Source organism: Thunnus albacares, chromosome 9 (genome assembly GCF_914725855.1).
Source record: "Thunnus albacares chromosome 9, fThuAlb1.1, whole genome shotgun sequence".
In the NCBI taxonomy this organism is placed as follows: domain Eukaryota; kingdom Metazoa; phylum Chordata; class Actinopteri; order Scombriformes; family Scombridae; genus Thunnus; species Thunnus albacares.
The window spans coordinates 23,168,455-23,183,369 of NC_058114.1; the positions used below are offsets into that span (position 1 = coordinate 23,168,455).

General features: G+C 40.5%; 1 protein-coding gene and 1 non-coding gene across 2 annotated transcripts; both read right to left on the reverse strand.

The window, feature by feature from the left end:
• Positions 1-465: 465 nt before the first annotated feature.
• LOC122988398 (elongation factor 2-like) lies at positions 466-9,701 on the reverse strand. The gene is made up of 13 exons (XM_044360660.1): positions 9,577-9,701; positions 7,998-8,212; positions 6,449-6,630; positions 5,703-5,914; positions 4,774-4,952; positions 4,435-4,540; positions 3,886-4,138; positions 3,551-3,746; positions 3,086-3,452; positions 2,313-2,666; positions 1,985-2,167; positions 1,706-1,838; positions 466-827 (listed from the first exon to the last, which is right to left on the reverse strand). Exons 1-13 carry the CDS (start codon positions 9,577-9,579, stop codon positions 634-636), a joined length of 2,577 nt encoding a protein of 858 aa, XP_044216595.1. The 5' UTR covers positions 9,580-9,701; the 3' UTR covers positions 466-633.
• Positions 4,233-4,298, reverse strand: LOC122989726. The gene has a single exon (XR_006405149.1). It is a non-coding gene; the product is annotated as a small nucleolar RNA SNORD37 (small nucleolar RNA).
• Positions 9,702-14,915: the final 5,214 nt, after the last annotated feature.

Below are 14,915 nucleotides of genomic sequence, written 5' to 3' on the forward strand. Positions count from 1 at the left end.
TATAATATAATAAAACCAGACAAACACCACAGATTGTAGAGGACTATATAATTTATACCATGTCTGCATATCAGTGATCAAACTCACTTCACATGTGCACGTGATTTATTCTAATAAATCTAATTGTTAACCTTGTAATACTGTAATAAAAAAAGATTTGCCTCCAACTTTCAGCTACTATAACAAACAAGATCGCTCCATCAGTGGTGCCACTTCTCTGTAAATAATGAACATCCTCTGGCAAATCAGACAGGCAATCCAGACTGACCATGGTATAAAAAGTTACATTAATGTTCTGTCCTGGCTCGTCTTTAAAGCCACTTTAAGTATAGCTGTTCTTTCTAAGCTGGACATAAAGGCATAACCCACAACAGACATTTGAACAGCCTAAGGGCTTCCAGAGACAAGTGCATCCACATGATTCTCCCTATATAAAAAATAAAAAAAAACCCAAACCCTGAACCATTAAGTTTTTATTTTCTTTTATTTATCGTTTACAATTTTTGTAGTTTATTCATTATTGTCAATCCTTTTGGCAAACGTTAGTGCTCACTGTACAGTCCGGTCCCACAATGTAGTCTAAATTTTTTTGGAAAGGTGGAATGAGGCAAGAATCAACTGGGTTGCAGGCTTTTACAGTTTGTCCAGGTAGTTGTCCAAGGCTGGGATACCTTCCTTGAGACCCTTGCGTTTGCGTGTCTCAGTGACAACAACACCAGGCTTGGTTGCAGGGTCCATTGGGTTTCCAGGGAGGATCTGCCAGTGGTCAAACACACACTGGGGGAAGGCCTGGCCACCAGTGTTGGAACGAAGGTCAGCTGTGAAACCTGGAAATGGACAGATGTTTCATTACCCTCATGTCAAGCCTGTAATACACGGCAGGTACAAGAGCGGCAAGATGTGAAAGTGCAGCAGTGACTATATGTCTTCCTCCCTGATCAATAGCTAGGGCCTTTTATCACATTGTAGACAGCATTACCTACACTTGTGGCCAGTAATTTCTCCAGTAAAATTAAAACATTTCTTAAGTCATTTAAAAACATTTCAAATCATGTGAAAGACTAATGGATCAAGTACTTTTATATCCAACTACCTGTGTAGAATCACACTGTAATTCCACAACTGTCCTCTGCTGCCAAATGTATCTCATCTAGAAGTTTAGTTAGCTGGCTACTTGACTTATTGCTCTAGAAAGCAGTCTTGCCTTTCAGTAATGTCTAATGTTTGCTACCGGTTCTTTTTAGGATCACAGACTCAGACAAACTTCAACAATCCAACAAAAAAAAAAACAAACAAAAAAAAACGATGCATGACTCTGCAACAAATTACAAGGTACGAGACCATATCATGTTAAAATAACTTGGCTGGTTTACTTTAACAGTTAAAATTAGCAGGACTGAAGACATTTGTATTCACTAAGGAGTGACTATTGTACCCTTAATTGCAGAACACAGTGAAACAGCCACAGTGTTTACAGCGTGACATAAAATGGATGTTTATCTGCTCAACTAACTAATCCCTAGACACCTGCAGCCTTACCGAAACAAATGACAATCTATGACTTAAAACTTTCAGGAAGTCAGAAAAATGTCACTTTTGTTGACTAATAATATAAGACAAATTAAACAAATTTATTAACACCAGCTCGAGAACACGTTTTGGCTTCTCTGCTCTGATCAAAGCAACTTTTGTTAAGAGGACTTACCGAATGACTCCATGACAGGCAGGTAGGCCTTGATAACACGCATGGGTGTACCCATCACACTGGACTCCTCAAACACGTGTCCACGCCTCCTGGTCAGCACACCATAGATACCGCCCATTGCGACTGCAGGACACTAAAGAGTAGATGGGGGATATTGAGTTTTGCAGACAATACTCAAATTTGTGAGAAGACAGGCAAGACCACTACAGAACAGTAATTCTGGTAAATACCTGTCACTGTGTGACAAGTAAAAACCTTCACATCTCCAGTGGGACTTACCTGGATCTCGACCAGGTAGACTGGCTCCATTAACCTGGGCTCAGCTGTGAGCTCGCATGCGTACAGGGCTCTGCGGGCTGTGGGAATGATCTGACCACCACCACGGTGAATGGCATCTGTATGCAGGGTCACATCATGGATGTCAAAGCGGATGGCACGCATGTTCTCTTCACAGAGGACACCCTAGAGACAACATTCAAACATGCTGTTAGTCAAAAGTACTGCACAGTGCATAAACAGATCAATGACTACTTTTTAACCAAATAGATTAAGGTTCTATCTTATTTAAGACTGTTCTAGATGTGAGTGAATACTCTGGCCCCCTTACCTCCTTGGCTGCCCACTGGAAACCAGTCAGGACACTGTCCTTGATCTCATTCAGGTACTGCACACCCTTGGTAACATCCACCAGCAGGTTGGGGCCAGTTCCGTCAGGTCCAAAGCACCAGATCTTTCTGGCCTCACCGACGTCCCACTCGTACTTGTCGGCAAGGTAACGGGCACGGGCCTTGAGCTCCTGGCGAGCGGTGACCTCACCCTTCTCAATGTCCTCTGCCAAGCCATCTTCAAAGGGACGGGCCTTCATGAACAGACGGTTGTGCTTGTTGGGCGACTTTGACAGACACATCACAGATGATTCTGCGCTGACGGTCTCTCTGTAGGACACCACTGGTTCAGATTTCTAAAAAGAAAACCACAAGTTTTAATGCAGAAACATTTAGGGATTGTCAAAATGACATCTTTCACTGTTGTGCATTCGACTATGGATCTTAAATTAAAGATCCCCTCCATTTTCTTTTTGTAGTTGATGTACGTGCATAGATTGACACTAGGAAGCCATTTCAATAAGTTTCTCTCTGTGCTCACTTTAAATCTGAATTTAAGGCGTGTAACTAAAAGCATGATTTGTGAATGGACTTTACAGCAAAGAAGGCGACATCTTGTGTTCAGCAGTTAAAATTTTTGAAGTACAAGAACACATTCACAGACTGGATTTTTTTTTTCCCAAATGAGGGAGAAGTAGTAGATGTCATTTTAAAAAGGATCTAATGAGATACTGTATCTTTGAGATGGATTTACTGAAGTTTTGCTTTTAATCACCTTGAGTGGAATGCAAGCATGGTCCTCCTCCAGATCCTTCAGACAGATCTCCAGATGGAGCTCTCCAGCTCCAGCGACGATATGTTCTCCAGACTCTTCAATGATACACTGCACCATAGGATCAGACTTTGACAGACGCTTCAAACCCTCCACCAGCTTAGGCAGGTCAGAAGGGTTTTTGGCCTCCACAGCAACTCTCACCACAGGGCTGACACTGAACTTCATCACTCTCATGTTGTGTGCCTGCTCATAGGTGGTGATTGTTCCGGTCTTGACGAGGTACTGGTCCACTCCAACCAAACCCACGATGTTACCACATGGCACATCCTCAATGGGTTCAACGTAACGTCCCATCATCAAAATGGTCCTGCAAAGAACAACGTGCGTTAGTCATAACAAAAGACAATTAAGATGTAATCAATAACTGATATACTGCCCTTTCATAACTGATGCTCCAAAACATACCTCTGAATTGGTTTCACGTAAAGGTCCTCCTTCTTTCCGGGGACAAAGTTTGGTCCCATGATGCGTACTTTCAGGCCAGTGGAAACACTGCCAGAGAAGACACGACCGAATGCATAGAAGCGACCCTTGTCACTGGTGGGCACCATCTTGGAGATGTACATCATCAAGGGAGCCTTAGGGTCACAGTTCTTGATACCTGAGTAAACAATTTAAAAAGATCAGCACAACCCCCCAAAAAACACAAAAAACCCCCCAAAACCCATATCTGGCTTACTGCCCTTCCCAGGTCTCATCATAAGGAAAATTTAAAAGAAAAAGAAAAAGCAGCTTCATACCCATGGCAGCCTCATCATCTCCAGGTCCCTCATACAGCAGCTCACAACGGTATTTCTGGGCAGTGACAGGGGAAGGCAGGTGGATGGTGATCATCTGCAGAAGGGCTTCTCCAGCAGGCAGCCAGCGACGCATCACAGCCTTCAGGAGAGGCTTACCCTGCTTGTCCTTGTCTTCAGAATCCAACTTGATTTCCAGCTTCTGGATCAGCTTGTTAGCCTCTTCGTGCTTGAAGTTCATGATGGCATCGAACACCTAAAAGTGGAGTTTATTTGAATTAATAAGAGTGCAATTTAACATGGCCAAGTCAAGAGATGGATGTTTAAGTAAACCAATCTTTCTGTGCCCGGCTCAGACTGAAGGTGATCATCACTAAAATCAGGTCAAAGTGAAGAATGTTTAAGTCATCACATGCAGGCATACAGAGCAACTGTTTTATTTTGCTTTGAGATTTAACAAACTGAATTAAGCAATACAAAATGTATTTGTTTTCTACATGCATTTAACCTAAATTTCAACAATATTTGAACATAAAATAAAAGTTCTGACACCTTGAAGATGGGGTCCAGGACAAGAGCATTGAAGGTACGGGTGTACTTCTTGCCATCTGGTCCAGTGGCAGACTTGGAGAACTTGCCACTCTCTTGGTCAAAGTACCTAGAATAACACACAAGGATGTAAAGATTAAGCCGTGTCAAAGATGCAGCCACACTGTTGAGGCTCAAATTACTTTATTGAAGACAGCTGAAGTTAGAAGAAAGTCACTTTCTCTGTGTACTCTTGTCCCTCCAGTGAGGGTCAGTGTGAGGTGTGCCCCTCTGTTAGCTGGCTACGTTCCTCAATCACATCAGCTTTATTTGGTAATTAAGTACTCCATTTTAGAAACTCACCTATCACCCCACAGCTTCTTCATCATGTCTTCCACCTTCTTACAGTGCTCAGCTGGTGTCATCTGGGCGTTGCCCTTGGCAGCAAATTTGGCTGCATACATCTCAGCAAACTGCTTCAGGGTGAAAGCCCATCCATGGAGGCCAGAGCCAAAGCCAACGGTACCAATGACTGGGTCAATCTAGAAGAGTCGACAGAAACAATTGAGTAATGAAGGCCTACCAAGGATTTTTTGGATTAGGTATGTGGACATCTGATGATGGGATTTTAATTTGGACAGGATTAAAGTGATGAATAAAAAAAGTGTCATTTAGGGACTGACTCCCAAGTGTAATAGTCAAATGAGATTTAGTGTCAGAGTCAAGCCAAGTTACAAGTGTGATAACTGACTAATTCACATTTAATCAATATTATCACCCACATTTGCAACTCAACCAATTTGGCTGAGTCGAGAGTGGTGCAGTGCATAATGTGGGACACTGAGTAAATTGACTGACCTTCAGTTGGGATTAAGCAAACAGCTGTTTGAGTCATTGATTCCTGAACGATTTGTCACATTTTTACTTTAAACACAAAACAGCGTTAAGATGAACATCAATGCTAAAAAAAAAAAAAAGCAACATCTGGACTACATCCATCTGTCTGGTGCAAATGTTGTGCGCTATGGACGCCAAAACACTATGGGCCTAATGATAATAAATAATGCTGGTTGTTTTGATTAATTGCTTAGTCTATGAATTGTTGTGAAAAATGCTTTTTATAATTGACCACAGCTCATGGAGATGTACTACAATGTCTTGTTCAAAACCTGAAGCTACAATTTTTGTCATAACAAATAAAAGCATAAAATCTTTGATTTTTCTGTTAGTCGTCAAATAATCAACTTTTGTTGCAGCTTAAAAAAAAAAAAAAGGTTCAGACAGCCACTCACCATGATGTTTCCCATTGGTCCATGTTCATCTTCACCATAAGTGGAGATGATGACGTTGACGGTCTCAATAATACGCTGGAAAGTCTGGTAAAGGTCTTCAGCTTCAAGCTGCAACTCCAACAAGGCACGGTCCATCTTGTTCATCATCAGGACTGGCTTGATACGCTCACCAATGGCCTGACGGAGCACTGTCTCAGTTTGGACACACACACCTGGTAGGGACATAAACAATGACAATTTAACCGAAGGGAAAGCAGGTTGAGTTGTGAACCCTGATTTCACACTAATGGCAAATTTAGTATCAATGATGCTGCCAGTTTTTATTTTACAAATCAGCACATCAGGTTTTCCCGGAGTGAGTGCAAATTCTGAAGCAAGGAAACACTACTCTTGTATGAAAACGTATAAACTGTTGATTCTTTTGAAGACAACGACTTGTTAGCAAGGTGCCACATAGGCAAAAATGAGCACGGGTATATGGTATGTCAGTGAAAGATAAGGCAAGGAAGGCAGACTAGACACTCCCCATGACTGTAAATGTATTGAGTCACGGCCGCTGTAGAGCATATGTGCCCATCCCTACTTGCCGTTTTGTTCCTTGTCTTTTATAACACATTAGTTATCTAATAAATAAAGCCTATGGCCTTTTGCTTGTAGACCAAGAAGAGAAAAAAATTATTAAGTATAACTTGAAAATCCAGTTGGAGAGCTCACATCAGCTACTTATTATTCAGCCTTGTCCTTACCAGACACGCAGTCCACGACAACCAGGGCTCCATCAGTGACACGGAGAGCAGCAGTCACTTCAGAGGAGAAGTCAACGTGCCCTGGTGAGTCAATCAAGTTGATCAAGAAGCCATTGCCATCCTTTGACTGCTTGATGAAGGCCAGATCATTTTCACTCAGCTCGTAGAACAGTGAGATGGCACTGCAAAGTAGGGCATGTTGTTAGACAAAGTCAGACGTAAAATGTAACAATTCAAAACATATGTAAAATCAAACTTAAAGACTGGGTGATAACAAAAGAGAAATAGTATTATTTAAAAAAAAAAAGATTTTTTAAAAAAAGTTGATGACCATATGGTCCATTGCATGCAAAGACAAATTAATCAAACTAATACAGTGAGATTTTGTGTTAATATCAAAAATGCATTTTAATTTGCATTTGCTTGGAATTATTAGTTTGTGAAAAAAAACTGCTTAAGAAATGTAACAATTTTCACCCAGCCTACCAACATGAGTTCAGTTAAAGTGACATTGACATTCACATAAATGAAAATACTTTTAGGCTTCATGTTTAAGCTAAAATGAAAAGTGTTTGGTTTTTTTTTGACTGGTTCTAAAGCCATACCGCCTACCTTTACCTGTGGCTGATGGCTACCACACTGAACTGCTACAGGTTGCACGCATTTGGTGTCCACACAGACAACACTGACGCTGTGGTGCAGCAACTGCCAGCCCTATCTTTCTATATTGAGTTTGCCTTTGATGATGGCCATCAATGATGAAACATTTCATTTAATCTTAAATTTCATTTATATTTGGTTTAGACAGGAAAGGATTAAGTAGTGTGTGCTCAACTGTAAAGCATAAATCATTTTTCATATCCGACATTCTACAGACAGACATTGAGACTATAGTTGAAGGTGACAGTTATGCAATGTTGCTGGTATGATGTCAATATGACTATCAACAGATCACTTTCGCTGTTTGTTTTTGCTGATAACCACACAACTCATGCAGAGAAAACAAAGCCAAAACTCTAGATGTACTGCTGCAGCGAAGCTCGAGCCGTGCTGCTCATGCAGACTGGATGGCTGATCTAACCTGTTAACATAGGTGCCGAAAGGAAAAGAGGTTCTGCAGCGCACACTCGCTGCTCAGGTAGGCAGTGTGGCCCAGGCTTAAGGATTGAAACATAAGAGGCCGTGTTGGATTACAGCAATCAACATTGTTGTTATGCTGGCTAATCTACTAGAATGGACACAAGGAGCAGCGCAGTAGTTTACTACATGGCTGGGGAGAAACTGGCGAAACAAAATCATAACCTGAGGCCAGACATTTCCACCACCAAGAGGCAGTTGAGCTGCTCTGAGAATGGCCTGTGGATAGATGTATTATTGGAAAATTGGCAACTGAGCAGGTGCTCAGTAAGAAAAATGTATGCTCACACAATCCCTTATCAATGTTAATCATCTTTCTGTCAAATGTCTGCAGTAAGAGGTGCAGACCTACTTTTAATTCAAAACAGTGGGAATGAGTCACAGTATTAAGGCTGGAGTTGGAAATACTTACGTAGACTTAATTGTAATGCAACGCTCCTGTTCATCTTTGCGCGTGTCTGTGAAACGGGTCTCTCCAGCACGAGCTGAGGCAATGATGCCAGCCTTGGATACCAGCGAGTCCGTCAGGGTGGACTTCCCGTGGTCGACGTGCGCAATCACAGACATGTTACGAATGTTGGATTTTTTGTCCATGATGGCACGGATCTGGTCTATGGTAAAGTTCACCTGAGAAGAGAAAGTCAGATTAAAACACTCAAAGAAAAAAGAAAAAAAAAACAAGAGGAAGAAACTGAAATCTTAGTGTAGCTTTTCACCACCCCAGGCTGCCAAAATCAGGTTTATCACCTGACCACATCTTGATCCATAGATGTACCTGATTTCCCAAACATAATATTATGGTATTCTAATAAAATACAGCAGGTATTAAAGGGTAGCCAGGTTGCCCAAGGAAAAACAAGAGAATTAGAAGCACTTAACTGCCAGCAGGTGAAATGATTAAACTCCCTCATGTGTATTCAGATACAAAAGTGCACACCTAGCAAGACCATTCAGCTTTAAATGCACTGGCTGCTCACCAGCCTGTTTAGGTGCAGTCACTGACGTCCATGTTTTAGTGTTCTTCTGTTTCAGTATGCGCATTAAATGGTGATTGTAAAACATAACTTCTAAGGAGAGGGGGATTTTAAACAGACTTCAGTTATTCACCTGTCAATAACTGCACCCACTGACGAACCAACAATTACTGCTGACGCAACGTAACTCAGGGCGTTGGGAATCCGCCATCATAACAACTGTTGCGTGACTGTTATCTGGGTTTAGAAGACTTTTTTAACGCTATGTAAATGTTACCCAATGCATCCACTGACTTACTCTGATTACTTGACACAAGTAATAAAACACACCATAACTCGTTCATAAAGACAGATTCAACCCCGTGACGCCCGGCATATTGTGTCGGCATCAATAGGCCACGTGTACAGACTTTGACACTAACGTTATGCTAAAAGCTAACATAGCTCGGTGGCTCAACTAGCGTTCCGCGGCCGAGCCTGGGATCGCAAAATGCCGGCAAGTTATCCATCCGTTACAACTACAACAACAGACCCGACATGTTTTATTCATCGTACTTGACCAACCCCTGAAAACGTTTTTAAATAACTAGTGTTAGCCTTATTCAGCTACACTTATATCTGTATTAGCAACATTTACTGGGACAACAGCTAGAGCAAAAAGCCGCCACTGTCAGCGAAGTTACTAGCTAGCAACGTTAGCTCTTTCAGACTATACTTAAGAAATGGTTGACATACAACCACAAAAGTTTGACACTAAATCTAAAGCAGCTGACAAAACTGCTCTGTAAAAAAACAAAAAACAGAAGTTGTTATCTAAGGTCTGGTTGGCCCCTTCGAGGCTAGCGGCACAGATGACAAAATGGTTGCCATTTTGATCAAAGCACAATCCATTGAACTGGCATGCAAGTAGCGTAGCATCCCCATAAAAAACCCATACAAAACGATTAATATTAGCGTCGATGGCACCGTATGCGCTACATAATTCATTAATAACTCAGAGAAGTAATTTCAACTTACCATTTTGACGGATGGTTTTGGATTCGCTTGATGGAGAAAAGACAGGAAATTTTTACACTGCCCACCTCACGAGGGCATAGGCAGGGAAGAGGCCACTGACGTCAGAAAACACATCTTTATACTGCTTGCGTCAGGCCCGTGCGTCGTCACGTACGGTACGTTGAAGACCGTGAGGCTCGCTGCTGCTGCCTCTGGCTTCTGCACACTAACGAGAGTTGACAAATGAGCGTCAGTAAACTCATCGATTATTGTTATCAGAATCACAATCATATTTATTGACCAAGTATGTTTACACATACAAGGAATTTGACTCTTTATGGCTCTCAATGTAGGCCTACTTACACAGAATATCAACACAATGCTCAGAAATATACACAAGGAATGACTATATACAGGTGAAACTGTTTCTGTGGACTAAACAGACTATAAATAGTGCAAGAAGTGAAGAGTTCACGGAAAGCTGAGATAGATATTAAATGGTTGGTGGTTATGTGGCTACAGTATATACAGCCTGTCCAGATATATAGTAGTGAGTGAAATGTATTGCAGACTAAAATAAATATCGATAATTTGTAGGTACAGTGTGTATTATAGTGTTTCAGGGTTAGTGCACAATGCTGGCTGTTAACCGTTCATCAGAGTGATGGCAAGGGGGAAGAAAAAAAAAATCAGCAATGAAGCTATTTATGTGAATTACTCTTTATGTTTGACACTGATGAAAGAAGTCTAGCCTATTGCATAGAGCAGCTTAACTATGTACTCAAAAGTATAATATTCCAAAAAAAACTTTGTGAAACTGTGAATTATTTAAGAGAAGACAGAATTTTGCCATTTGACATTTAAAGATTAATTAATTCTGTTTTGATCACTTACAGGCGACTGTAGGCTACTTGATCTGTAGCCTATATAATCCATGTTGTTTAGCTTTTCTGGGGAAAATGGCAAAAATGGAAAATTACTTTGTAGGAAATTGGTAAAATCTGACATTATTATTGGCATAAAATACTTACAAAGTAATATTCATGCTGAATATTAAAGGGAAATCTAGGTTGTCATAAATGTGGAAGTTGACAGTGGTCCAAAAACTAAAATATGGTTGAACACTGATCATTTAAAAGTAACAAGCAGTTGTGCTTGTAATAAAACATTTGAGCTGCTGAGTTGGCACAGATTCTTAAGATTCAAGATTCAATACTTTATTGTCATATCAACATGATTGATTGGAATTTGTCTTAGTGAGCTCACTTAAACAAAGACAGAAAAAGACAAAAACTAGTAAAACCACTTAGTCATAAAGCACATTCTTAGTGTTCTGCTGCGCTGGACATTAATCTGTATTGTAGTCAGATTGTCCACGTCATGTTGAATGATATTTCTTTCCAGCAGATGGAGCCCCAGCTCCCCAACCTCACATCCAGCTCTTCATTCCAGAGGGAGGGGGAGCGAGGTAGCCCGTGTGTGTGTGTGTGTGTGTGTGTGTGTGTGTGTGTGTGTGTGTGTGTGTGTGTGTGCGTGTGTGTGACAATACACTACACAATGCTTTATCTATGCTGGACAGACCATGTATGTATGTATGTACGTATGGATCTCATATGACTAACAGTCAGGGTTACTTTCAATGGAAGTTTTCATCACCATAGAAAATACTGTATCTGCATGTTATTCAACGATGCACAAGAAAAGTCCTTGACTGAAATGCTGCCTTTAATTTATTAGACAGAAATTAAATTACTTTTAAACTCCTGGAAAATAAAATGTACAGGCATTTTTTTTGTGGGTGGCTGAATTTCCATTATGAGTCTGATGCCATGCAAGGCCACTTCTCAGAAGTGCAAGTTCTAACCAACCTACACTTTTCATTCATGGTAAAATGCACATATCACTTTTTGCTGCAGCAAATCATTTTCTATGTGACATTTTTTTTCATTGTGTCTTTATGGTGCAGTTTTCATTTTGTATGTTGAAGGTCAGCTCTGTCAACATGGTACAGATGAATAATGGGAAAGTTGAATCAATCTTCTCTTCTACAGAAGGTGAACCAATGAATGCAGAATGTTACTGTGTGTGTGTGTGTGTGTGTGTGTACGTAAATGCATGCTGTGCTGCAATAGCAATGATCAGTTTGATAACATCTGGGGTAACTGTACAGCTGAGGATTCACATGATAGATTGGCCATTATGAGACTAATTGAATGAACATGCTTGTGTCACAAAAGCACTGTTTAAAAAACCAAACTATTTCATGATTCATACATCAGGAAGAAGTCTGTGGGTGGGAGATGGGGTCACGAGGAACAGAATTAGAAAACAATTAGGCCTAACATGGACACAGACAGACAGGCACACACAGAAACCTCACACAGTAAACTGGACAAATTTGACAGTGCTAATTACCTGCACACACAGGAGGAAACTGTGTAAAATTATCTCATTTAACGCCATCGCACCTGATCTGCTTGTCTGGCCTTGTGGTGTTGCTCTCAGCAGGCTGTCATATCTGAAAACACTCACACTGAATGATTGACAGGGAGAAATGGCAAGCAACTCAGCCTGAGTAATTGAGTATGGATTGAAGTGACACCAAGCTTTTAGATGGGTGAAGTCTCTCCAGCTACAGCAATCCCTGCGAATGTGTCTTGTTAAAATTCAAAGTTGTCGTGCTTACTTTAAGAACAGTCCATGTTCTGCTGGTACTTTATCTGACAGAAATACAAGTGTGACATATCGTCTCAACTTATTTGCTTCAGTCTGATGGACAAGAATGCATTAAGGCCTAAAAGTGTTCAACATCGGTGTTTTCAATGAGTCTCCCTCTCTCTTGCCCACTCTACAGCCAGCAGAGGGTATGACGACATTTGAGCTACAGAATCAGAAAGATGGGAAAGGCTGTGCAGGATCAAATGTTGCAAATCAATTCGTCCCTCTCCTACGCACCTGTCTCATGAAATAGATGTGCAAAATGTTCTTCTGTTTGAAGCAAAGGCTCTGCAGGAACCAAGACATTTTTCTGGCCTTCATAGTTGTGTACAAGTACCTTTTCAAATGAGTCAAAATGAGTCACCTGAAGGTTTTGGTAATCCCTATAATGCCACTCTCTCAAGTATGTAATCCACATTTTAGCATTGAGCAAGCAACACCATTCAAATCACCCTGAAATGGATTCATGTCACTCTCACTCACACCTGATGTCAGCTGCAATACGCTTAAGTCCCCCTGTGAGAGATAAACAGGTGTTGGTAATGGATAAACAAATTAAGAAACATATTATTTGAGATTAAATACTCCACTTTACAATAAAATATGGCCATACTAGACTGTACTGGACAAACAGAACTCTGTGAAATGGACCACACATGAAGCATTTGATCTAAGAGAGGAGTGAGTCTGTCAGGATGTTGATGCAGGATCAATATATTGCTTGAGGCTTCTGCTGTTGTGACAACAGTTTAGAACAATAGCATTCATTGCATTGATGGCTCTCACCCATTGATGTACAGTATGGAAAGGGTGTACACATTACCTGAAGTAGATGCCTGTATGTCTCAATGATCTTTATTTTACTTCCACATGATCAAAATACTGTATACTCATCTGACTCACCAGCTCCATATATACAATATGTGGTTCTAGTGAGTACAAAAACTTGTTAAATGTACGTGTTATTGTACCAGATTGTACCCAGCATATATTCAACATCCTTATTTTAAAAATGATTTTAATTTAATTTATGCAGGGTTAATACAATGAGGTTTGAATGAGAGCAGCGCTCTTTGTTTCAGAAACACCCTGTTCACATTCACAGTTATACAAATTCAGATCTGGTAGGTTCCCAGTACAACCACAGCCTGATCTGTGGGCCACAGATTAGCTCTTCTGGAGTGTTTTGCGGTTGAAGGCATTGCTCAGTGGCTCCATAATGATTTTAATGAGAGGAAGGCAAATGGGGCTCTTTCACAATCTCGACCTTGATTTATTTTGCCAGTCTAGGGAACAAATTGGCAAACTTGGGTCCACAAGCCTGCTTCTCTAACTTAAAAGGAAATGTAACATTTACTTGACACAATTTGGCTCAGCACTTGCTTGATTTGTGACTTGTGAGTGTTTGATTGGACATGAAATGAATTAGTAAAAAGGGTATGCAGCAGTACAGGATCCTAACTGCACTCATAAACCCCAAGTCCTCATATTTAAATGACAAAATAGATAATTTATCAGCTAATTCTAAAACTGGCAGCTCACCCACAGGCTCAATAGCACATCACCACAAAGACAAACAATGGAAAGTGCACATTAATGGTATCTTTTTTTCAGGTTTATGCAATAAAACTACTTGGTCAAGTTTAGGGAAAGATTGTCTCTGTGGCTGAAAGAGACCAACACTGACCTTTGGAAGGAAATGAGACGTAAACTCTGGTCTTTGGTGTCAAAGCCTGAATATTTGTACATCTATTGTATCCATCCATCTGCCTCAACCTCCCCTTAATGACTCTTAAGCTGTTTGAAAAATAAATCAATACCGTCCTTTTTAGTCTGGAGAGATGTGTCATTATTGCACAACAATAAGAAAATGTTTTTGGCCATTTGAACAATAATGTCGTGTTTCTGGAAAGGACAAGCTGACTGTTTTTGCAGCACTGTCTTGGTATTTTACATACATACGTGTGTGTCATTGTTGAAGTCCTCTGACTACTCAGGCAAGTTTGTCTTTGTCATTTTGCAGTAACTGAAATTATGATTGAGGGTCAATGTGTTGTTGCACTTCATCACCATGTTGTAGCACTGAAACAGCTGAGTGTGGAGCACAGCAGTTTTACCAGCTTTGGATATAAGGTTATACATCCATGTGTAGATGTGTTTTGGCTGCAGTCATTTATATAGCTCCTGCACTCTGGTCTGAAAATTTCTAGGTTAGACTGCAGACAGTGCAGCAGTCACGGGCCCATAACATTTAATCAAAGTGCACAAATGTAAAAAAATATATGATATTGAGAAAATTAAATCAGAAAACAATTTTGCAATTGTCATGGTTGAAGGGACCAAACAGTAAGGCAATGAGGCAACAGTAATAGTAAATGGAAAATGGGTTTTTTATTTACCTCCAACAAATGCAAAAAACATTATAAACCAAGAATTTAATAACTAGGCCTATAAATGAGGTCAACAAAATATAACCGTACTCAATATAAGAACAACTAAACAGGGTGTTAACTGAACAAACTGACTTAACACAATGACACATGAGGGAACATATATAGTGGCTTGGCCAAACACTCAAAGGATAGACAGAATGGATACCAACTACAACTAAATACAAAGCAAAGCTAAGTAAACCCAAATCC